The 25,982-nt window shown below is 39.6% G+C and overlaps 1 protein-coding gene across 1 annotated transcript in view; it reads right to left on the bottom strand.

The window, feature by feature from the left end:
- Positions 1-25,982, bottom strand: part of LOC116060614 (transmembrane protein 266-like) — a 47,062-nt gene that overhangs the window by 2,246 nt on the left and 18,834 nt on the right. The window contains exons 4-10 of the mRNA XM_031314281.2: positions 12,935-13,089; positions 11,322-11,395; positions 9,871-9,927; positions 9,429-9,567; positions 5,666-5,781; positions 3,988-4,183; positions 38-100 (exon numbers count right to left, since the gene is read on the bottom strand). Coding sequence (XP_031170141.1) covers positions 38-100; positions 3,988-4,183; positions 5,666-5,781; positions 9,429-9,567; positions 9,871-9,927; positions 11,322-11,395; positions 12,935-13,089 — 800 coding nt within the window. The remainder of the gene's footprint in view (positions 1-37; positions 101-3,987; positions 4,184-5,665; positions 5,782-9,428; positions 9,568-9,870; positions 9,928-11,321; positions 11,396-12,934; positions 13,090-25,982) is intronic.

Consider the following 25,982-nt stretch of genomic DNA (forward strand, 5'->3'; position numbering starts at 1 on the left):
TGGAGTGGTATATACTGTACTGTAGGTGTTCACTCACCACTGCTTGCTTCACTGTAGTATTGGCTGATGTAGTTGTTCATGTCATCACGCACAACTGGATCTGAGTTAAAAAATAAAAAAGATAAATAAATAAAATTTACATAATTAATATTTGCGAATAACAACACCCAAGTGTGTTGCTAAAGTCGGTAATTTTGTTTAATGTAATCTATAAAAAAAGAAAAAAAACTCCTCTCTGGAGCAAGCATGTATATTATTCTGTTACATGTTTTAATGTTTAAAAACAAGAACTGTATTCATATATTTCCCATACCATATCTACACAAGGATGCCCATTATCCCTTTTACTGTTTCCACTCTTTAATAAACATCTGTCTGCATCCTGGATTGTGATGCTTTCCCCATCACCCAGTCAAAATCATACCACCATAAAAAAGGCTTGTGTGCAGATGATATTATTTATACATCACACACCTTTCAGTTTCTCTTATTTGAGCTTTGAGCTGCACTCTGTGTATGAAAGGCGCTATACAAATAAAGCTATGTTATGTTATGTTATGTTATTTGTCCAAAATCTGATTATGAGCTACTACTAAATACGTTGTGCATACATCATTGGTTAAACCTGCTGACAGATTTACTCAAATTTGGCTTGACTTGCTGCATGTGTAATTGGAAAAATATGAACTCCTTGTTAAATAGGAGAGCCTTCCTCCTACAGTACCTCCATACATACATCTAATTCATTTTTTCCCTCTTCACTACCACTCCATCACATAAACTGATACGTCCACACAGTAAGTCATGTGTTGTGTTTTCTCTGTCTGTCTTGTAATGTTTTCCAGTTTCTATGATGTTGAATAAAAATATGCATAATATGCTATAATAATATGTATTATAATATAATATATAATATGCCTGCTGTCACTGTTGTTAGTACAACTTTATTGTTATCACAGTTTTGATTGCAATGTCTGGTTGTTGAAATTTTGAATTATACATAACATGCATCAAATACTGTTAGACCTACATAAATATTAGCATATATATATATATATATATATATATATATATAATATATATATATATATATATATATATATATATATATATATATATATATATATAATATATATATATATATATATATATATATATATAATATGAATACAGAATGGACCATATACTGCAAGTATATAACAGGAAATTACCAGTCAAATTAGGGTATAATATAGTGTGAATAACTCATACTGCTAATACTCTGTGTGGCAGTGACTGTAATTGGATTTCATACATTTTTGTCCGTAGGTCCATTTCAGTGTTAACCACCCAAAGTAGTACAAATGGAAAATATCTCTTATGTTTACAACATAATATTGACAGAGATGACTTCTGCCCCAGGCCACGGGTACTTTATTGTCAAGTGGTCAGGAACACGCACTGATACGCTGTGCATTAACTGCACCCTAGTGCACCAGAAATAAACTGGGACAGGGACAGGGTGGGGTTGGTTTCAGGGATGAGAGGAATGGGGGGAAATGAGAGAGTGGGAGCTCTTTGTTCAGGAACAGATCCCTCCAGTCTAGCAGGCCTCAGTGTGCGTGGTGAATAGCTGTGATCTGCTATGCTCCTCTGTCCGCTTGATTGGTCTTGAGCTCACTGTCCGCTGGCTGAGTGCGAACCCAGAGTACCCTGAGTGCTAGCCCCTGTCCCCTGGGACATGCTGCAGACTCTGATGGGTAATTTCATTTATTTTTCAGTCTAAAATATTAATCCCTGAGCCACCCCTGGAGAGGAAGCATTGCACTCACTAAAACAAGACTGAGACAATCACTCCACAATTAATAACACATGAGTCTTAAGAAAGAATGGGCTGTCCAGCATACATTAAAGGCTCTGCTCTTCTTTCAGTGACAGTCAAGTTACCAGGGTACTCGTCTGGAAAAAAAAAGAGAGGTGACATGCTGAGGTCACTTTAGTTAAAATCTGAACTATAATTTTGATGGGTGAAATATCACTCCTACACCACAGGTAAAGTGGGATGAGAGGAAGACAAGCAACCACTGCATACAGATACAGTACATCAAAACAGGCAATTACTATTTTAGATTAAAAAGAAACAGACTTTGATTTGCTAACATACTAGTGACACAGTTTGGGAAATTCATATATGTTGGGTTTTATGAGGATGAAAATGATGAAGCCTACTGACTTCGGTCATCCCCTAAACATTCCCTTGGGCCACCAGCAGGTTGACATTTGTGGTTTTAAGTTAAATGTCTCAACAATTACTGGATGGATGCCATCAAATTTGGTACAGACTTTCATGTCCCTCTTAGAATAAATTGTAATAACGTTGGTGATCCCCTGACTTTTCATCTAGTGCCATCATCGGTTTGGTTTGACTTGCAAAATGAATGGCATTCCCATCAGTCACAGCTGCACTTTGTGCTGCTGCTAATTAGCAACCGTTGGCACGACAACACGCTAAATTAAGATAATGAACATTGTAAACATTATACCTGCTTAAGTTCAGCATGTTGGCATTGTCATTGTGAGCAGGTTAGCATTTAGCTCAAAGCACTGCTGTAGTAAAGCCTCACAGAGCCAATAGCTTGGCTACAACCCTCTCTCTTTATTTGAAAAAAAACTCCACTGGCTCATTGATTAACGCTGATTGTCACTGGATGTTCCTAAAATCTACATGGTTTGGTACTTTAAGGTGACAAAACCCTCAATCTCCTGGGACTTTCATTTTTATGAAGGCCTTGATGAGAGTTCTTGGTCATTTGATAGCACCATGCAGGTGAGTGTGAGAGAAGCCCATTGAGACTGCGTCTGCAATATTGAGCAATACAAATAAGCTTGGCTTGATTTGAGTTGACCTGACTGGAGCCCTGTGGCCTAAGTGCTTATCCTAGTGACTATGTTCCTGTAAAAGCCCCACTTGTTTCTGAGAGCCAGATTTCCCACTATGCCCTTAGGGTAATATTGTGGCCGCTGTGGAGCCTCCTGGTGCCCTATTGTGGTTTGCAGGTGAAGGGGAACAGATGTTGACAGGAGCCCACTAGCCCCGAACAAGGCGCAATGCACAGAGCACTCTGTACCTGAAATAGCCCAAGTGGTCTGGGCTGGCTGGGTCAGCCTCGCCACGAAGGGGGCGGTAGGAGAGATAGTTGGGGCATGACAGAAGCCCATCCAAGCTCACATAGTGTCAGAGAACATGCTTGTTTTCTCCAGGATTCACCAGATCCTAAAAGGTATTTTGCCCTCAAATTGATCCCAATGTGCCTGCGGTCAGATGGGTGTTGTGTGTGAGTGTGGAGGGGCTAAGAGCATGGCCTCGAAGATGCTCTAGGGCTACTCCAGATTAACTTTACACTGCTCTGGCATCCAGTTCACCTGATGTTACACTGTTAGGGACTTTTTGTTCCTCATAATCATGTTCATACTTTATGCTGTACCTCTCTCCTGGTTTGTCATGCTGCTTTCTCAAGCAAACACTGCACCTGGTATGGTACCTAATGCCACAGGATTTTGTCTTAGATGCATTTTAATTCTCACCTAGTGCATTAACCTCACTGCAGGACATTTTGGAGCCAACATCTGGGAATGAATAAAAACATTTTTTGTTTTCTTTCTTACATTCCTTGCATTTCAACTGTTTAGTATGTATGCTTTATTTCACTGTTTACAAAACCTAATCACTTCACATTTAGTGTTTTCAGTATCTAGCCTCATAAAGTTTCCCCGGACCATTTTATTCATTTTCTAAACCCCCACTAGATGGCGCTCTCTGTTTTACAAAGAGTTGAAAGTACACTGAATTGCCATTCCTTGAGCCTTTTTTCTTTCAAACAAAAGCGTCATTAAGTGGGCTGAGAATATAAAGAAAATCGTTCACGAAGCATCATGTGTCTTCATTTGGCCTCTTGTATCTAGCAACCAAGTCCCAAAAAACTCTGCTTTTTAGAGACCATACTGTACCTGCAGTAGCATGAGGCTCCCTGGGGTTTCTCTGGCTGCCTTCATCATCAGACTCCCCAGGAGTCAAGCCTTCTACAACCTGAAAACTCCTGCCCTGTTTGCTCCATACATGGTGGATCTGCATGGCTGCTTCACGTTCTGCAGCAAGGTCCAGGTCCTGCTGGGCCAGATGGGCCCTCAGCTGCCTGATCTCAAACTGGAGATGGTTGGTGTGTATTCATAGAAAAAGGAAAGGAAAAACAGCAAGTTGGGAATGTGAAGGAACAGAGAAAGTAGAAAAAGGATGAGTGAAAAGGACAGAGATGGAAAAAAGGATAGTGAAGGCAGGAAAATAAAAAGACAGGAAGAAAGAAAGAGGAGGGGGAAACAAAACAGAAGGAAGAAAGAGAGAGAACAAGGAAGGATGGAGTGGCAAAGATACAGGAGCAGGTGAAAAGGTGAGCGGACAAGGGAGGGAGAGAAAACGTCATCTGCATACATTATACATACAACACAAGAACATCACATACACTGTTAGCATTATGCATATTTTCTAAACAGGGAAAACACCTATGTAGATTATGATTTACATAATATGTGGAGTAAAATACAATAAAGAATACAGTAACATACTGTGTATAGAAACAAAGCTCCTAAAAATAGTTTAAATTGTCTGGGTTGGAATCAGTGTTGAGATTTTCTCCAGACCTGACAGATCACTTTAAAAACATCACGGCTAATTGTAAATTGTTTACTACAAGTGCATCATCTAATTATGTGTTGGGTAAACTGTATGCTTCGTTGATATACAGCATGTCTGTCTGTATTGAGTTCAGGGTTTTGGGCCTGGAGAATATATGCAAGCGATTGACAAAATATTGCAGCAGTACATTTTGTAAATTTTTTTTACAAACTATACATAGTGGAGGTATGTATTACTCTTTCTTCAAGTGTGTGCTCTGAGGAATCATAATGAAATGTGTGGAAAGACTGGACCTGTTTGTAAGGTATTGCTGCCCTCCTCTGGTGGAAGATGAACTGGTAATGTAGTATGGGCTTATGTGGCCTTAATCAGACTATAACTGTAGTAAACCATAATAATACCATGACAGTTTTTTTTTTTTCAAAGATTGGATGGCTATACAACTATAATATGACTATAAATGGACTAAGCAGTGAGTGAGAAACTTCTATAATTGAATTGGAACGCTTTTACTATTGGCATACAATATATGCCTACAGTAATTATGTGTGACTATGGCTATGACTTTACAGTTATATTCAACTCAGTCACTGTCATTTCTATCAACATGCAGTACTGAGGCTGTGGACAGATTCCAATAGTGTCCAAATTTCAAAGTGGAAACAAGTGTAGAATAGCTATATAGAAACCTTTCAGCAATATGATCCACTTCCCCCTTCTCCAACACCCATATTTTTTCAAAATACTGCTGAATGCACAACTTCTGTCTCAGTCCCGATGCGGAACCACTTCAAGGTTGTTGGTAGGTGTGTGTGTGTGTGTGTGTGTGTGTGTGTGTGTGTGTGTGTGTGTGTGTGTGTGTGTGTGTGTGTGTGTGTGTGTGTGTTGTGCATGAGGACCCATATAATGTTTTGAGTGGATGTGCTGAATATTCTTTCCTCGTTTTTTTTTCTTACAAGCTAATTTAGGTTAAGTGTGTGGTGAATTGGTACTCACAGCCTGTTCCTGGCAGATCTGAGTGAGACGCTCCAGCTGCTCCTCTCTCACAGCCTTGGTCTTCTCACACTGCTGGATCTCCAATTCCATCTCAACTTTGACTTGTAGCACATACGCTAACATGGGAGAGGGGGGAGAGCGAGAGAGTTAAAACAAAGACAATACTATTTTTTTTAGATCTCTAAACTACAAAATGAAATGGTCTGAAAAGGATTGCAAGGTGTGTTAGGAGGCATCAAGACTTACTAAATGAAAAAATATGACTTACGTAAGACAGCTGCTGAAGGTATTTATGGTAAAATACATTGAGTACCTTAAGGTCAAGGGTCAGTGTTGGTTGATCATTTGTCCTTTGCTCCATATATGTCCGTCATCATCACATATGCAAACCTCATTAATTACTGGCTACCAGTAACCCCATACCTGTATTGAATGAATTTTGCAAGGTGCTGAACATTTTCCACAGGGATCTTGTTTCATGCTGACTTGACAGTGTCACAAAGTTTTAGTATATTTTCAGCCCAGATTGACACTGAACATCCCATTATGCTTAAACCAAAAAGTATTTACTGTGTTGACATCACGGCTGTACCCACCATTAAGGTCACCAAGGTCTGGACCTCTGTATTTTTTTCCAAAGTTGTGAAATGATTGCCAAAAGTTTAACCTTTTTAATTAAAAAAAAACAGTAAAATCAATTAAAAAAAAGACGAGCCTTATAGACTGCAGACATGAAGAGATGTGTCTCAAATGATGCTGAAACACTCCTTTGTGTACCAATATGGAAATCACTGAAGTGTTGCCAGCATACTTTGGCCAGCCTTGAATCAATCTTGCTTCTTTCTTGTGACCTTGATTAATTTAACTCTCATCAGCACCCATCAATCTTTTTTTTCACACAAACAGCAGCTGATTGGTTGTTTATTTATGTATTACTTCATTCATTTTATTTTTTTTCTGGGTCAGGTATAGGAAGTATAATGTGCAGTCATGCTGGAATTGATGCATCAAACACTTAAATTACGTCTTGATCAATCAAAGTAACGCCACCTCTTACAATCTGACTGCACACTTTATTTTTACATGACACACTTTCTGGAGCAGGATGGGAAGGTGTACCTAAAAAAAGGATAGTGAGAGTAAATCTGGATACCTGTTGTCATCACAGGTGGCAGACAGTCGGCCCCTCACACCTCTTTGTGATCACATTTGTAAGCCACATGATATGATGTCACACATGGAAATACTATGTATTCTGATGGGGAATGTTGCTATGGGCAACATAAAGAGGTGAAACATAATCAGTAGTTATACATGTCCAATTCTGTTATTGTTGAGATTGTGGATCTGTATTATTACAAGACCCAACTGCCGGCTTTGTCAAAACACTAGGAGGAAAATGAAACAGCCTTTTGGGTACTGTGGGGGGCAGAGCAAAGCACACAGCCATCGCCACATGCTCCTTGTACCTATTTATAGTAATGTTGGCACACACACATTGCAAAAGTGGGGATATCAGACGGGGCCAGTCCAGTCAGAATTCAAACATGCATGAAAAGATAAATCACAAGTTCATTATTTAGCCACACAATATGCAGTAATACATTAGTGCTCCTTCATATTGTATCTGTGTTAGTATGCGTTTGCAAGTATACAGCGTCAATTGCATGATTATACTCTGTGTGTGTGTGTGTGTGTGTGTGTGTGTGTGTGTGTGTGTGTGTGTGTGTGTGTGTGTGTGTGTGTGTGTGTGTGTGTGTGTGTGTGTGTGTGTGTAACTGACAGCTGCATGCATAACTAATAACTAATTCACACCACAACTTCACACATGCTAACACTCTTTTCTCTCACCTGGAGTCAAGTGTTTTACTGTTCACACAAACCTGTAGGACAGATTATACACCAACACACAAATACTGGTTTCCCTGCATTTTAAATGTAGTACTTTAAGTGAATCAGTTTTCTGTCTATGAGTATTGTGCTACTTTGTATATTCCCTCAGAAACATTTCTCCTTATCATTCACCATCTACTATTATGGCATTTGGTGACTTGGTAAAATGGCTCTGTTAAAAGCCATTATTACAACTAGCACAAGAATTGGTTCCATTGTCTTCATATGTATCTGAAGATGGTAAGGAAGACTTAACATTTCAGTATTATTATTTTTTGGATCACCTATTTTCTACATGTTTGGGAGGCTCATATTTCCTATCAGATATTTCACTCTGCTAATAAATTCTGCTTTCTAGTCCTTACAAATTCTGCTGCGGTTCACTCCTCTGTATTTCCACTCCCATCGGACTGACACAAACATCGCTGCTTCATACGTCAAGCTAATTCTGCGAGAGACTCAATCCCTCCCCTACGATAACCGAGCCGGTCCCTCAGCTGTACATTTATTGGTCTGAGTGTGATTTTTTTTCCTCTGAAGTGTGTTGCCGCCTGCCTAACAAGGAAACCAATCACTCACAAATATCAAACCCAACAGTTTGAGGTGTGCAGAAGGAAAATCACAAGTTTATTCCCTGAAAACCAACACTGCAGTTGCATGTTAAGAAGCAGGAAACATGGTCCTGCTGAACATGCTTTACCAGCGTATCAATGATGTTGAAAGCTGTATTCTATTGATTCCTGAGTTGATTAATCATGTCATTATGATGTGTCCCTTTTAGTTCAATATATGTGCGCATGTATGATTAAGATTCTAGACTAAAGCCATCCTGAAATCAACCAAGACAGAAATGTCTATTTAGGACCTTAGAATTGTATGTAAAAATAATTCTAAATTAATAAGAAACACAGTTTCCATTAAGACAATAAAAGAACCATCTGTTTATAATGTATCCATCATTGAGGCTGAAGAAGTACATTGGAATGGCAGGTAACTATTAAGTACAAATTTAAAGGAATAGTTTTACATTTTGGGAGGCATGCTTATTACCTTTTTCGCAGAGTTAGATGAGAAGATCAATACACACATAAGGCTACAGCTAGTAGCTTAGCTTAGCACAAAGACTGCAGCAAAACCCCCTTGTTTTTGTACTTTTTTCTATGGATTAAACAAATGAGATATAACATGTTAATTTGTGAGCTGGTAGGTGCTGGTAGGCTGATTTTGTTACTATTGGACAGAGCTTCAAACTGTTTCCAGTGTTTGTACTCAGCTAAGCAAACCAGCTGCTGGCTGTAGCCTCATCTAACTCCTCCAGAAAGCAAATAAGGGTATTTTCTTAAAATCTCAAACTATTGCTTTGAGGGGAAATATTAGGGAAAACAACCCTTTACTCATCCACTATCTCACTGGAGAAGAACGAATTGCACACTGAGTTCCTGTGTGGTTTGTGTGCAGCTGATCCTGTATGCAGTCAGAGGCCCGTGGTGAGGGTGACCTCTGAACAGATATCGAACCGGTCTGCATTAGCATTGGGGAGAACAACCACTATATTCATTACGGCCTCTCTGAATCTACTTAACCATCCCCTTACAATCAATACAAGTTAGAGTAGCAGAGTGGCAGCAATTTACTATGAGGGATGATCAATAGTTATATTGCTCTCAATAGTAAATAATTTGTATAATCATGGAGAGAATAGGGTCATTTAGCTCTTTTCAGGCAAGCAGGTTTTTATGCATCTGTGTAATCCTTTTGAGTTAAGAAAGATTGGGTATTTCCTTGAGTTGCTCCTCACAATTAATTGGTCTCACAAACAGGCCTCTTAATAAGACTCATTTGCTGGACACAGTGTTTTTGCCTGCCTCACCGTCAATGATCCTCTTGACCCTCCAGATGCGTAGAGTGATGATGAGGCTGATGGCATCCCAGGGACTGCTGGGCCCATTGGCCACCGTGGAGGCCACCATGGGGGCCAGAGACAGCACGATGACAGCACCATCAAACACCTGAGAGGTCATACACACAAGCACACACAAAATTTAAATACGTGCAAATGTGTTGTGTGTCTGTGTGTGTGTGTGTGTGTGTGTGTGTGTGTGTGTGTGTGTGTGTGTGTGTGTGTGTGTGTGTGTAAAGCCTATTTTCCAAGAAGTTGAACTATTTCTACTACTAGTAGGCATAAGCTCTGGGGAAAAAAGAAAACAATAAATATATATATATAATATTGGAAATATTAAAAAAAAAATATTTGACAGTGACAAAAATGAAAAACTGGTCATCAAAATCTGCTAATAAACACCAGCACAAACCTCAACTTTGTTCTCTATGTAGTCCCAGATCCCGAGCACTACAATTCTGAAGACAGTCTAAGACAGACAGAGAGAGATAAATGAAAGCATTAAAATAGATAAGGTGAGGGAGTATGCAGATACATATAAAAAGCTCTTGTGATATTCTTAGTCTTTTGAGTTGTCATTACATCCAACACCCTTTGTCAAGACTTGTGAACATAGACTAGAAACTGAGAAGAGGCCTGTGCGGAACAGTTTTATTTTTCAAATAAAAGAAGAGAATAATCACTATGCTAGAATGCTATATGTGCAGTAGACACCCTAAAAGTAGCCAGAAATTTTAAATAATAACTGTGTTTGATTAGTGTAAAATATATTGCAGCTACCAAATAGGAAATTCATGCACACATACAATACATGAATACAATATAACTGATTTGCATTTGACACATCACAGAAACATCACAAAGAAGACAGAATACTCTCCTTTCACAAGCATTTTATCTCTTTGATAAAGCTATTATATCTGTGGCTATAATGTGTTTCCTGATCTTGATCATTGACCTACAAAAGAACAATGCAACACTTGTAATCTAATCTAAAAAATGCTGTTGGTTGTGGGACCATTTGTTGAGCAGGGCCATTGATTTACACTCCAATTAGCACAGGGTGTCATGTACGACTGGTCCTGCTAATCCATCATCCGGAGCACATGTTTGACAACAGTGCTGGTGTCAAGTGAGAAGTGCAGGGACTCCGCCCACATGTTTGAATGTTGTTTTCTGATTGGTGCAGTGGGACCGGTTGGTGATATGCTACATCTATCTAACACCATTCCCAGATGACTTTTCTGTGATGTCAGTGGGCGAGGTGTTTGGATGGATCGTATCACTGTAACCCCATCCCCACTGCTCATTAAGCTCAGCTTTAATTATTGCTCCTTCAGGCTCACTGGTAATTAATGTTTGGGTTAGGGCATTGGGGCTGAGGCTGTCAGGGTAATTGGTTTGCACTGGAGTGGAGGCCTGTGGGCCAAATTCTCCATTTTGTTTTTGACAATTCTCGAGTGGTGATAAGACATTATTTTTTCGAACAATGGCTCAAATTTTATTAAGGCTAATTACAATTATGGTTTACACAATACACATTTCACTGGTCATCCAGCCTCAAGGTATTTCTGAAGCTAAGGATGAATCCTGACTAGACGTTAGAATAGAGATGATAGAGGAAATTAAATGGCAGCCACGTACTCTAGTTCCCTTTGGCCTGTACCTGGTTTATATTGCTAGCATACAATCTGCAGTTAAAGAAAGTTTAGTTTAGTTTAATTAAATTGTGAATATTTATATCATGCAAGAGACTGAGCGCAAGAAGGTATAACAGAATGAGAACTATATGATTACTTTAGGATTTGTATTTATGGTGGTACCATAAATAAGGTTCTATGGACAACACTATGTATGTCTTACCTCTGAAAAGAAGAGTGACAGGATGATAAGGCTGATCCAGTGTATAATGCTGGCAAATTGGAAAGCATTGGAAACTGTTGAGAGAAGAAACGTGGACAAATGTTAACCTGCAAAGTTCCAAAGAGGAGCACACAAGAGCCGATACAATGAAACAAGGGGTTCCTATATCTACGAGGTAAGCAAATGAAATTAGAATTTAAGTTTAGAAACCCTGCTGTTCATCAGCATTTCATGTCCATCCATGAATCCACAGTGCCAACCTGTATCTACCCATGTCCTATGCCACTAATTTCTCTGTGCACTAACTCCCTCACTCTCCCGCCTTATTGCCCACTCCAGTGTTTGTCATGCAGGAGTGGCAGCAGACAAAGCACTGGATTACAATAGATCAGAAGTGACTAGAGTCCTGCAGTCACCGCAGCGAGACTAAGGTATCATCAGAGCTGGATGCTGGCCAGTAATCAATGGGGACATGTGTCTGCTGCCATTGACAAGAGACTTGGTTCATTATCACCTTTCTCCATCACTCTCCATCACAACCATTTACCATCCAGCACCACCAGCTCCTCTGTAACTGGCAAGAATACACACACAGCAGTGATGAAAAGAGTGGACACAAAGTGCATTCACATTATGATGATTTCTTATAAGTAATGGATCTTCAGACATGAATCTTTGTAAACTGCCCTACTGTATGTACTGTAGTAAAATAGAATGAGGAACCAAATTCAAAGTCACACTTTGTGTGTGTAGATTATTTAAGTTTCTTATGGTTTAAGTATACAGTATGTTACTGTCACAGTATTCAGTATACAGTCATATGTATGGACAGTTTAGGGCCCCTTATCCACCAGTATATACACACACCACTTTGTGTGTATATACTGTGTGCCAATAGTGGAAGAAGTACTACAGTAAGATGCTTTACCTAAATAACAGTATAGTATAGTCCAGTGGCACTAAACCTTGGGGTCAGGGACCTTGAACAGTTATTTGAATGAAACCATGTGAGACGTTTAGAGGGGAAATGTCTCTTTGGTGGAACTGCTAACGAGTCATAGACAACTGAAATGTGACAAGGGGCTCCAGCCAAAAAGGTTGGAAAGCACTGGTTTAATATTTAACTATATATTGTTTTATATAAGGTTATGGTATTTATATTTTATAGTTTTTATGTAAAAATATGAATCTGGAAAGTAATCAGTAACTGTAATTGTACAATGAATATTGTAGAGTAAAAAGTACAATATTTTTCCTCTGAATTATAAGTAGAAAGTAGCATAAAATTAAAAATACTGAAATATTAAAGTGCAAGTACCTCAAAGTTGTATTTAAGTACAACACTTTTTTAAAACCGGGACCTTTTAACTGTGATGTGCTCTTCCTTATATGTCATTATGTCGACCATAACAAGGTATAGCCTCTAAACCATGAGTGTAAGAATGTGCCAGTGGAGCTGCTCCTGCACGCTGCACTGGATGCCTCCCAGGTGTTTTATGAACGTCACACAGGGTATTGCTGGAGAAGAATATGCATGCTCAGCAAACCTCTCCCTCGAAAAAAATATAGGTTAAAATAGGAGAAACAAATAAGTAGCCATGCACACTATTTACATTGTAGGAGTTTGGTGTCTATGAGCAGTTCCAAGGACAGGAAAAGCACCACCAGGATGACACAGGCCACCAGGATACAGTTGAAGCCAGCGCTGAGCAGACAGACCTGCCACAGGGCCACTCGGCGACCGCAGCAAGGCTTCAGCCAGTTGGACCTAAAGAGAGTAAACCACAAAAAAAGAGGTAGGGTTTTTTTTTTTATATGTAGATTTTAATCAGTATGGGTTATTCTATTGCATTTCTAGACTATACAATACCAACAAAATATAAAGGCACTACATTTCATAAAAGTAAGCTGGGCTCAAACCCCTAATTAAAACAATTATTAATCTGTCATAGCTACAAATGGAATTATTTGAAGTCAATGTCTTTCCTTTAAACAAACGGTAACACTTTACTTGAAGGTATCTACATAAGAGTGACATGACACTGTCATGAACACATGACACTGTCATGACACAGTCATGACACATGAACCCTAACCCTTACTCTAACCTTATCTCTAACCCTCACCATGACCATAACTTGTCATGACAAAAACCGAATAACACTTACTAAAAGAAGCGTTATGTCATAAACGATTCACTTGTTTATAATGTTTATGACACGTTCATGACAGTGTCATGCCACTCTTATGTAGATACCTTCAAGTAAAGTGTAACCAAACAAACTATAACCAAGGCAAATAAATTGACTGAGAAGTGACACCTAAATAATGAATAATATTCCAGAACAGCATGTTTAAACTGACATTGTTGGCTATGGATGAACCTATGCTTGCATTGAGGCTGAGTGCAATGCTAAACAGTATTTCAATGGTTTGAGCTTGATATTTGAACTCCCTGACATGGCCAACAGAGGGTGGTAGTTTACACTTATGAAAGGTGATGTCTGTTTAATCCAGGCAAAGTTTGTTGCTGATGGCCAGAGCGAGAGGGAAAGGAAGTGTGGTCAGAGACCGCATTGACAGAGAAGGGGACAGTGAAGCTCTGTGAACCAGTGACTTGACCAGCAGCTGTAGGTGTGACTGGAATATTGATGGACTCCTTTTTACATGGCAATGAAGTGAGTCACTGTAGAGGATGCTGCTTAGAGGGAACAATTTCACGTTCAGCAAAATCAGTGGCCCAAGACACAAGGGAAAGTGTGAGACATAAATAAATATTTAAATTAAATTCACATCTAGCTATAAGTGTGAGAATTGTTTGTTTATCTATGGAATAAGTATTTCCAATGAAATATCAACCACATTAGCTAGCAATCTCCTGTCTGCCTTTAATATGTTCCAGAGAAAATGGTAGGAGAACATTTTTAAGACTTAAAAAACCAAAAGCTTGATTTTGCCAGGTACCTACTGTACTATAAGAATCCAGCATGTAGGTCATTAAAGTGTCTGGCAAGATGACTCAATGCTATTTTGAAATAGTGGCTAGTCTTACAGACCAGCTACTACAAGGGCTGACAGCAGGAGATGATAGAAACAATGCCTCTCACCAGCTCTCCAGCTGGAGTGGAAAGTTGGCTCTGCCCACTACCTTTCCCTTCTCCCCATGCACTGGCATGGAGGAGACAGACGTTGGCAGAGCATTTCTCTCCTCTGATCATGTCTTCATTATTTGGCGTGGTGCTAATATGAGCTGCAACTGTGGCAAAATGGCTCCATTTTCACCGTGGCTTCAAAACTGATTATGCTGCACTCATTACAGAAGAATCTGGATATTTTTTATCCGTTTTATTACCAGTTATAGCCTATCAAACCACATCACGTTCTCACTTAAAAACTACAAATTAAACATCTATAGTTAATTCCAACAGTACTGGAATGAAACAAATGATTCCCCAATACAAGTCCTACTTTTACCTACTGTTTGCTGTGTAACTGGGTCATCCCTGGTTTTGGGATGTACTAGAAAATTACTCTTTGAAATGACAGATTGTGTGCAATTTTGATCAAATATATCAATTTCCTTCTATATCAGATCATGTAAAAGTCCATACTGTACATAGATGATATTGAGATGGAGGAATACTTTGCTCCTAGTATAAGCACATGACTACAAAACAGGCCGAGAGCATTTACTGTAGTTGATTTAATTCTGTTGCGGAGCTATCCCCCCAGGGGAGACTTTTTTACGTGTCACCTCCTCATTTCTGACATATTAACTTCTGCTCAGTCAGTGGAAGAGGCTACACATGTGTCTTTTTTTACTTAATGTGTGGCTCTTTGGCTATTTGATTAAGGAGAACTGTCGTATTTTCACACAACCTCCACAACAGATCAACACTTAAAGTTGAATCTCTAACCAGTTTAGGGAATTTGTCAAAATTAGAAATTTTTTCAAAAATTTGCCTTATTTTCTCCTATAGAGTAACACATTTACGTAGCAATAAGGGAACATGTGTTTAGCTGCTGTTGAGTTGATCACTCCACCCTCCCATTGGAAAGTATTTGTTCAAGGCTGACATGGGCAGAGCCACAAGGCTGTAAACAATGCACAGCTAATCTAATAAAGGCGTAATCATGCTGATAGCAATCATCTTCTTGGCTTTGGGTGGGGTGGCACAAATGTGCAAGCTCCAGATGGTGTAGAATCTGCTCCACCTGAGTCTTGGCGAGACTCTGTGGATGCCAGGTATCATGCTGTACTGAGAACGAGCCTATATGCCAGCCTATATATATATACATATATACAAAATATATATACAAAATCAGTGTATTCATATATATTAATATATATGCTAATACTGTGTATTAATAACCAAGACAAGACAAAAAACTAAAACTGTGGATCAGACTCCTTAGCATACTTTACCAACCAACCTTAACTCTTTGCAGCTGCATCCTGCCATGACATTTAACAAAAATTAACTTCTCAGTGTCCAGTCACATATCCTCAAAATTCATTTGAACAATATATCTGCAGCACCACTTCTCATGCATGCCAGCCACACCCAACAGCATATGTCTCCATACTGCACTACAAGGAACTACCAATCAAGCAAACAAAAGCTGTTACATTACATCCCTTCTCCCCCAAGGCACACAAAAAATCAGCTGATGAGATGTGAGGCAGTTGTGAAAACAAAAAAAAATTCTATTGTTCAACCAAAGAAAATCTGGCAATGAGAAATCGACAAAATAATCATTGTAAGAGCACTTCATACTAAATTAGACAAATGCAATAAACGGAAGAAATCATTATTTCACTGGGAGGCTTAAAACATTCATGTTTTTGATCATGGGACCATTATACAAGAAATATAAAGTATTGTTTCTTTATTTAAACAGGAACTTAGTGAATGATGTCCTTCAGCTCTGCATTGCTCTCCACCCTCATGGTCCATGAGACTCTGGGTATTTGCACCAGTCAACCTCCAGTAATAACCTTCTCCCACCTTTCTGGATTTGTGCCTACTCCTAACAGCATACAGCAGAGTCTTGTTTAACTAACCCCTTTTTATCTGATTGTATGAAACATTCAATTCTGTGAGAATAAGTAGGCAGCTTTGGGAGAAAAAAAAGAATGAAATCTGTGCATTTCAGTCATTTGAACATTTCACTGGTTCAAATAACCTCCATTTCCAGAGGTTATGGTTTAGCAAACTTCCACTATATGATTAAATAGTCCATCAAAGTGCATCGTATATCAAATAATTTCACGCTTCATTCAATGCTGCAGAGAAGCAAAATGTAAGGGTACAGTCTCCTCAGGTTTTAAGAGCTTCATGTCATAGTGCAGCCAATCACAATAAACACCACTGAAGACAATACTTCCACTTTTGTGGTAATTTTAGTATTTCCCTCCATACCCCCAACACATGGTAGGGTAATACACTAAGGGAAGTTCTTTCAAAGCACCATTTATTTTTTGGCTGGACGCAGCAACTTCTTTGAGCCTCTGCTGGTTGCCATGGCAACCTCACGGTAACAACAAGATGGCAGGAAGTTACTGCTCCTGAATGGCCAATTAATAGTCTAGCCCATTTATGTTTATAAGTGACCCTTAGAGGTGCTGGTAGGCAAATTTTATTTTTTTTTTTTACCTTTGGACAGAGTCAGGGTAGCTGTTTCCCTCTGTTTCTGGTCTTTATGCTAAGCTAAGCTAATGGGCAACTGTAATATCATATTTAGCAACGAGTGGTATTGATCTTTTCATCTAAGTCTCAGCAAGAAAGTGAACAAGCGAACAAGCGTACAACTGACAAGCGTAACAAATCAGAAAGCAGCATGCTGGTCAAGAGCAAATCTATCACCTGAGGATATTATGAGTCAACAAAGCAATACACCTGTGTTACAATCTGCCCAGCAATTGATAACGTCTTTTTACAGGATAACTGCAACGCACAAGCCAAAGCATCACACACACACACACACACACACACACAGATAAATAAGGAATGGGATATCACAGGCAGTGCAAAGACTCAGCTTTGATACGTTAGACAAATAGGCTGAATCAGTGAATGTGTGTGTCCTTACTTCACGTCATGCCAAAACTAGCCCAGCCCAGAGGGGACACAGTCAGACACTGCTGGTGACACATGCAGTATATTAATGAGTCCTATTAAAGCAACAGAACAGTAGCAAATGTTGTTTCTCTGACCCGCTCAGCCCTGACGGCCTGACAGAACCACCTGGCCCAAGTCACTAGTAGACAAGTACATACAGTGGACAAGGTCACTTCCAAACTGGTAGCTTTAAACTCACTTTGGCTTCATGGTTTTCACAACCTAATATTGAGTTGCATTTTAGTCAAATTTTTCTTTCTTTTTTCTTTTTGACACAAATATGGAGTACAAAGGTCTTTCTTCATTTGCTCTCTTTCCACATTTCTGTCTTTATCTCTTCTGTTTTCTCTCTTTCTCTGTCCACTCGTTCTTTCTCTACATCAGTGTGTGTTGAGCAGGTTGATATAGCTGTCACCGTTTCCAACTGCCAGTGAGATTGAGTGGAGCTGGACAGGGAAACAGAGGAGGGAGATTAAATCAGGGAAAGTAATCGATACCAGCATGTTGAGTGAGTCACCCAACACTGGGACTGTCAGACTCACAGCACCTGATGGTCTCATTAGATAAAGTACTCCCCTGCAGTGGAGGGGGTTATATATTGCTTAAACATTCCTTTTCCTCCATCCTTTGTCCAATAGACAATAATAAAGAATAAGTCCTTTCACTCAAATAGTGTGTATACGTTCAATTTGAAGTTGTCCTCATTGGGAAATATGCTTTTACTTTTCTACTTTTCCCAATTTGTCCACGTTTTACTAGCAACTTCAAGAAAATAATGCATTGTGTATAGTTTCTTGACAGTGTTAGGATCAGTCCAGTACTTGTTTGACTCTGAAAGGGTCAAATGTTGGTCATTTGATGCACATTTATGATGAAAAATCTTCTACAATTATATTTTTATGTACACTAGTTGTACTAGTAATTATAGTTCCCTTATCTTATAAATTACCCCTAAAGTCCACTGAAACACCTGGACGAAACCCACACATACACTGGAAAACATGTAAGCTTCACAAAGAAAAGCCCTGCAGCTGGCCAGCGAATTCAAACACAGCACCTTTCTTCCTAATTCATTCTTCAAGCTGTAGTGCACAGTTAATATAAAGATAATATCATAGAATTTGTAAAGGTGTAAGTTATGGAAATAATGTTTATTTTAGTTTAAATACTCAAGCACACCTGTACATGTACTTTCACTTTGGTTCAACAGAGTAGAGCATTTACCAAAAATGGTACCCTGTAAAAGTTTGAAAACCACTTACAGTAACCATGGGCTTAGCAGCCAAAATTTGTATATATAATATTGTAAGTCCAAACAATGGGAGAAAGAACACCGTACAACTTGTGCTGCTGTAGTCCTTTGATTTATAATAAGCAGATAATTTGATTGCTGTTTTCTCGGCACAAAAGAACATATTCATTCCAAACTGACAATCAATCAAGGGTAATAAATTGCATGTAATAAATAATTTGAAAATATTAAAATAATTTGTACCCACTACTTGTGAGTTTTTTCTTTGGCTTCTATTATTGGCTTATCACCTAGGGTGCCATTGGTGATGACTCACTATTCCTGGGATGAGAGGTGCGATTGTGAATGTAGAAGTTCAGTGAGATCATCTCAACACTTTTTATGTTGTGTTGCTGTGCAAGAAATGTGACCCCAGTGGATGGAAATTCATTTACACCCATACTGAGAGCACAGAGGGAAAGAGAGGGAGAGAGAGAGAGAGAGAGTGTGAGAGAGAGAGAGAGAGATAAAGCAAGATATTGCATTGTGTTCACTCAAGTTCATTAAATTCAGCACTTAATGGTTTAGGTTTAGTTAAGACTAAGAGTCTACAGCCACACTAGCAGCTCTGTGAGCATGATAATTAGCACTAAAGACAAGGCTGATGCTGATGAGCCTTTATCTTCTGGGAACCATGAATGTGTGTAAAAGATATTATGGCAATAGTTGTTGAGGAATTTCAGTCTGGTGGACCAATCATCAGAATTCCTAGTTAGAATTAACGCATTTAAAGCTACATTGGGCAATTTCTGACCACTACCGGTCAGTCAGTGACTCAAAAGCAAACATATATAACAATAAATATTGGCATGCTAACTCAACTTATCAAGTTTTGTTACATAACTCACATATCAGCAGAAACAGAAAAGCATGGGATACTCAGGGCATATATCAATGTATTGTATGTAAGAAGAAAATATGTTATGTAGCAGCTTGTGCTTGCTTACTGCACTTCACGTTGACCTCACAGACTCCTTAAATTACTAAACAGAAACAAATTATTTCCTGCATACATGAGTAGTACAATCACAAAATACAAAAAAACATAATGAAGGTGGGTACAGATTATTGCCTTTCAGTTTCAGGCTTTTTTTTACTGACTGGCAATAAACACACCATCTTTGTTTATTTGTGTTATTGCCAAACCAGAACCTCCTACAGCTAGTGCTCCTATCAGCGGCTTCAAGGCACAAGGCCCAGAGTTGGTCCATGTCTAATCATTGTATATACAGCCAAACAACATGCTGTCAAGAAGTACTTTAGTGCTCATGGAATGTGTTTTAACAGGAAAGAAGAGAAGGGGCATGCAAGAAGACCCTCTTCTTTCTGAAGGAAAGATTTAAGAGTGTCCTTTTAAGCAAAATCCTAGTCTGCTGATGTCAAATTCAGTCTCACCCGACAAAGCAGACACCAGACAGGCAGCATCCTACCCTCCTCTACAAACAGATGTGTCTCCAGCAGGCTACACATTTCAACAACCAATGCACACACTCACAAACACACACGTACACAATGCTTCAGTTCATGCTAAAGCAAGTGTGGAAATGGGGGAGTACCAACTAAGCATAACATACATGCTGAGTTTCCCCGATGCTGTCAGATTGCAGGTAATTAATTTTACATTGGAAAGGTTCCCCATTACCAATGCCTATGCACCATTGATCACAACACATCAGAGGCAAGCCCCAACACTCCTGCAGCACTTTAAGTGAAAACAGAACCAAAGGAATAAAAGACTGACCCTGGAGTCAAGATATAAATCTCTGAGTTACTGACTTCTGCTCAGAGATCGAGCAGCTTTTGTTTTTTTTAAACCTTTACTCCGGCTAAAGCTAAAAAGAAATATGACAAGTGGATTATTACTTTAGTATTCACCTTCTTACATCAACAGTATAGTCGGGCAAGCACATTATTTATTTAAATTGTTCATTTGTTTTCTGTTAAAATTTCTTTTTAGAAAGTCAATTAAACGACCAGAAAGAGATGCAAAAGACCAGAAAGACAAACAAAACTACCACAGAGACACAACTACACACAACGACTGCAAACAACGCAGCCACATCGCTTTGTGTCCCTTTCAGTCTGGGTGAATTTTGCTATATATATATACAGTATTTACATACATACTAGAAGAAAAGTGATTTAGATTATATTTTTCACCTGCAGCTAGAGGCTTGGTTTACTCTGAGCAGTTCCTCATGTGTACAACACAATGAACAAGGGCAACTGGTGTTCAGCTTTTCCTCGCAGCCCTGTGGGAACGCTGGGGAAAGACTCATTTGTATGTTACAAGGGGACAGGAAGGTCAGTGTGTGTGTTTGTGTGTGAGTGCACGCATGGGTGTATTCTGTATTCTGTGCACGTATACCATATGTGTGCATTCATATGTGTACAGCCAATCAGAGGAACCCTAGATCGGTAAATTGTTACTATAGACTGCAGTTAGTTATAGATCTCAGATGAAGTGACAGAAGTGAATTGATCGGAAAGAGAAGCCATTGTGAAGCTCATTTAAGATGCAGCAAACAAAACAAAACAGTATTTTGATTTAGTGAACAAGATAGACTAATGAGGCATGGTGCTTTCAAAACCAGAGGTTAAAATACTTTTAAAGGTGCTGTAGGTAGGATAGCGAAGATCCAGGACTTAGCCAAAGGTCTCCTATGCCCCTCCCCCCACAAGGGAGAATGAATGCGTGTGCATGAGCAGTGATTGACACGCAGTTAGACACCCCCCCTGGCCCTGATTGGTGCATCTGAACAGGGAGCGGTGGATTTTTGCAAATCGCACTACAGGCTGTAGGTGGTGCCAGATCTTTTTTTTAAATTACCAGCTTCATGTAGTTCTACTCGAACATAGGGTCAGTTTCAGCAAATATGACAGAAAGTTAGTTTTATAAGGCTTACCTACTGCACCTTTAAGTGAACAGAGCTAAATTAACATGGTCTGTTTAATAACAAGGTGTAAACCATGTTGGTGGATTATAATTATTGTTATTATCATTTTAGCTACTTTGAGCACCACAAATAAGAGGATGAAGAAAAACAGATCTACTTGCAACTCAATCAAGCTGGTCTTCACTAATAGGTTTTTGCTCCAGCACTCGATCCCTCTCCCTTATTAGCTAGAAAAGCAATGTCACACTTCTCATGCCTGTGAATATTAACTTTAATAGTTTTGTTGTTGTTGATTTGGGTATACAACTACCATATATTTGTCTAAATATTGAACATAATGGCTAATGTACAGAGCAATTAATAATGGTGAAACTTAAAGCAACATTGAGTAACTATTTCACCTTAAAAAAACAGCTTCAAAATCATTTTGATGCTACACTGACTTGTAATAGGGAGAATAATGCCTGCTGTCATTCCCACTGCGCACCCAGAACACCTGTTCTCGCACTATGTAACTTTGGCGAGCAGGAACGATCTCCCAGGAGAAGTGTGCAACGTTTTACGGCACTACCACTGATTTTGGTGAAACTATCATATTTTATGTAGAAAACGTTTTCTGGTTTTATCTCTGATGTACTCCAGCTGCTCTGCCTCGACTGTGATTTACGGAGTTTCCTGATGGACAGAAAGCTTTACTTGTTGCTAAAGTAATGCTAATCATGCATGTTTGTAGCTAATGAGTGATAGTTTTTTTTTTAAATCATTGTTTATCATTGTACAGGAGAGGATGCGTATTTTCACTTACACAGTATGATAATTGTACATGTAATTTCAGTAGTCGATAATAAGTGATTAATTACTTACTCCTTGTTAAGAGATAATAGTAACGTTAGATATAAGAGCTGTGATGTTAATGTAAAATTTAATTGGGTTTATTTCAGAAACTACTACCAATATGTACAGCTTATGACTGCCTGTAATGTACCATCTTACAACGAAGTAAAGAACTCCACTAAGTGACTTGTGCTCTGGCAGCCATCCCTGTGGCAGAGGAATTAAGAAGCCTGGGAGATAACAGGGAGGCCGGTCACTCCCCGGTTGCTGTCTCAGACAACTTCCTGTGCTCTCTAATTAAATCAGGCCAAATTGGCTCGACCAGGTAAGATCCTTCAGAGAATGCATTATTTCTTATTATTATTTCTTTTTTCCCCCTCCTTTTACAAAGTTGCAGCATTTAAAGTAAAAGCACAGTAAAGGGACCAACAGTAAATGGTTGCACAAATCTGTTTTGGTTTTGCTTACTGATAGAGATACAGTGTTAAAGGGATAGGGGGAAACTTGCAAATGGGCCAGTATAGCCTTAAGCTGGTGGGTGGCAGAGGGTAGGAGCACTTGTTTTTCCTCTTTCCCCCCCTTGCTCACTACAGATTTAGATGAACCATCTGGTGTTGGTACCTAACCCTGGACTCCTTGCACATTTGGAACAGCCGTATCAGCAACATATGCTTCTGTCTCTGCGTCTGGCAGCCACACACCCATCACTGGGATGGGAGGTGACATCATTCCACTGCTCAGGTGTGCACTTGAAACAAAATCGGGGGAGGGTTGGGGTGATCTGGTGAGCTTGAATCTTAAGATATTTCTACACTGCAGGCTTTTATCCAGGTGACAGGTGTTATCCCTTTTTCTCAGTCAACAATAAGCCCAGGTAGTTCCCCTTATCCCTTATCACATTGGCATACATCATACTCTACACTGTGACCTTCTGTATACCTTTTTATGTGTGTATCATACCACATTGGCAGCAATATATTTCCAGCCATTGAGCAGGTATTGCAGAAAATTGTGGCGTTTCAGGTGCCTTGCTGAAAAATAGTATTTTACATGATATTGGCTTTAGATAGAGTGATTGATTGGTCACTAGTGAATATTTAACTGCCAGTTTAAACCATAGATGCAAGCCACAGATGAGGTCCAGGCCCTTCAAATCTCCCTCCCTGACATTCTTTGTTACACTCTGCATTTTTTCCCCGACAAAGTCACACACCAGCAGCAGCCTACACAGATACAAGCAGAAATGCACCAAAAGAACCCTTCAACCTAAAAAAGTGAGCAAACAAACAAAAGCAGCTTGGAGGAGAGTGGGCGGCCATGAAAGTGCTGAACACAAGCCCACGCCACCTTCGTCCTCCTAGCATTTTTCCTAGACAGGAAGATGGATGGGCCCAACTCTATTAATAACTACACTCCACTTACCATGATGCCAAAACTGCTAACACTGCAACTGCCCCCTGATGCTAGCTAGAAAAACCACCTCCCACAATGTCGCCCACGTCTCTCCTGATAGGAACACTGTGTTAGGCAACAATACTGTAAACGGGTGTTGGAAATCTTCAACCTTCACCCTAACCAGAGGACTGTGAACTGAGAGGCTCCTGAAGGCTCCCGAAGGTGCCGCTCGTAGTGATGGTCAGTGTGATGAGCTGACAAGTGTGTGCAGTATGATTTACAGTGATAATGGCTGCTTCTTGACAATTTAGTTTAGTTACAGCGCAGATTGGTATTCAGTATGGGAAGGCATACTTTGTGTGAAATCAAGGACAGAAAAGGATGTAAAAAGATGAGACAGTGAGTGTAAAAAGAAAAGAGTAAGAAATGCAGTGAATAGGAGAAGCAAGAGAAAAAACCATGAGGAATAAAGAAATATGTAAAAAGGTGGCGAAAGAGAGAAAGAAGAGCCTATCTAAATGTGCAGAAGCATCAATGAAGGAACACTATTGTTCCTAATGAGATGTGACAGTGCAGTATAAACTGGAATATGAAGTGAACCATGATTACAGAGGATTAGATTAACATCCACTATGTAGTGCAGTGAGAAAGCTTTTCAGGCCTGGCATTGTTCTTCCCCTCTCTCTCTCTCTCTCTCTCTCCATGTATAAATACTCTATGTGCTGTTTCTGTTCATGCATGCACAAATATGTGTGATAGAGGAGGGTTTGTGTGTGAGTGACTGCTTTGCCGTCATGTGAAGTGAGGGCAGCGCACTATACGAGAGATAGCAGTAAGGTCAGCTCCACCTTCACAATGCTACAGGCTATGATATGCAAACATGGCTGACAGTAGGTGCTTCATCACACAGTGGCAGCTTGACACAGGAGCCTTTTCTCTTGATTAATCCCCTCCGCTTGCTTCCTGCTACATTTGTCTACATACAGTAGACAAACCATAATAACACAAAGCTGTGTTCGTTCAACATAGGTGGTGATGGCGCAGTGGATATGACACATTCCTTTGGTGTGGGAGATCTGGGTTCAATTCCCACTGCGATACATCAACCAATGTATCCCTGAGTAAGACACTTAACCCATAGTTGCTCCAGAGGCGTGCAGCCTCTGACATATGTAGCAACTGTAAGTTGCTTTGGATAAAAGCGTCAGCTAAATGACATAATGTAATCTTATCTGTAAACCTGTGAGAAACCAACAGCTTGAAGGTTGTCTCTTACTCCCAACATGTAAATGTGTGATTTTCTTTTTCTTCCTGCAGTTTCATTGTCAGGGACTCGTCAACGAAACTGATTAGTTCAATAACTTTGAAATACACTACACGCTGGTGCATTCATTTAGATGTAAACATTTAAAACAGTACAACAGAAGAGATATCTGTTTAGATTGCATATTTTTCATTTACACCCACTTTCTTTCTGGAATGAGTAGATGAGAAAAGTTTTGCTGACACTGAGACATTCCCACACTGCCAGAGAGAATAACTACCACACCTCATCCAATGAGTCATCCCCATGTTGATGAAACACCTTTACCGTGGTTGTGACATTTTCACTTTCAGGAGCGTGCGCTCTCTTTTTGCCAAACATCACTACAGAGCATTCCTTAACATTTCCCATGCACAGCTTTCTTCATGACGCTCCTTCACTATCTCAGGAAGCCAATGAGCCAGCTAATGCAAGCTGGGAGGAGTGGGGTTGAGGTGTGGCGGTGGTGGTGGGGCAATCCACTTTCTCAGGTAGAGTCAGTGGAGCAGCTAACAGATTTTTCTCCCACATATATTTTCATTTTGATGTCTGTGGATTGCTGTCCCACTGCTGCTGTCTTGCATTCCTTAAACTTCACTTCATCATTCCACACGCCCATAAAAAAAGGTTCATTTCCTCTGGCCCATTTCCCTAAGGTGAGTAAGGTGAGTTTTCTCTGCTAGATGCACTCTAGCTTTTTTCTATCTGCATTCTGAAAGCAAACACAGAAATGGGCCTAGTGATGCTTACATACTATCATGACCCAACAAAGTCAAATCACAGGTACCAAATGTCAAAGCGCTGATTTAAGAAAGCCGT

Source organism: Sander lucioperca, chromosome 3 (assembly GCF_008315115.2).
Source record: "Sander lucioperca isolate FBNREF2018 chromosome 3, SLUC_FBN_1.2, whole genome shotgun sequence".
Lineage (NCBI taxonomy): Eukaryota > Metazoa > Chordata > Actinopteri > Perciformes > Percidae > Sander > Sander lucioperca.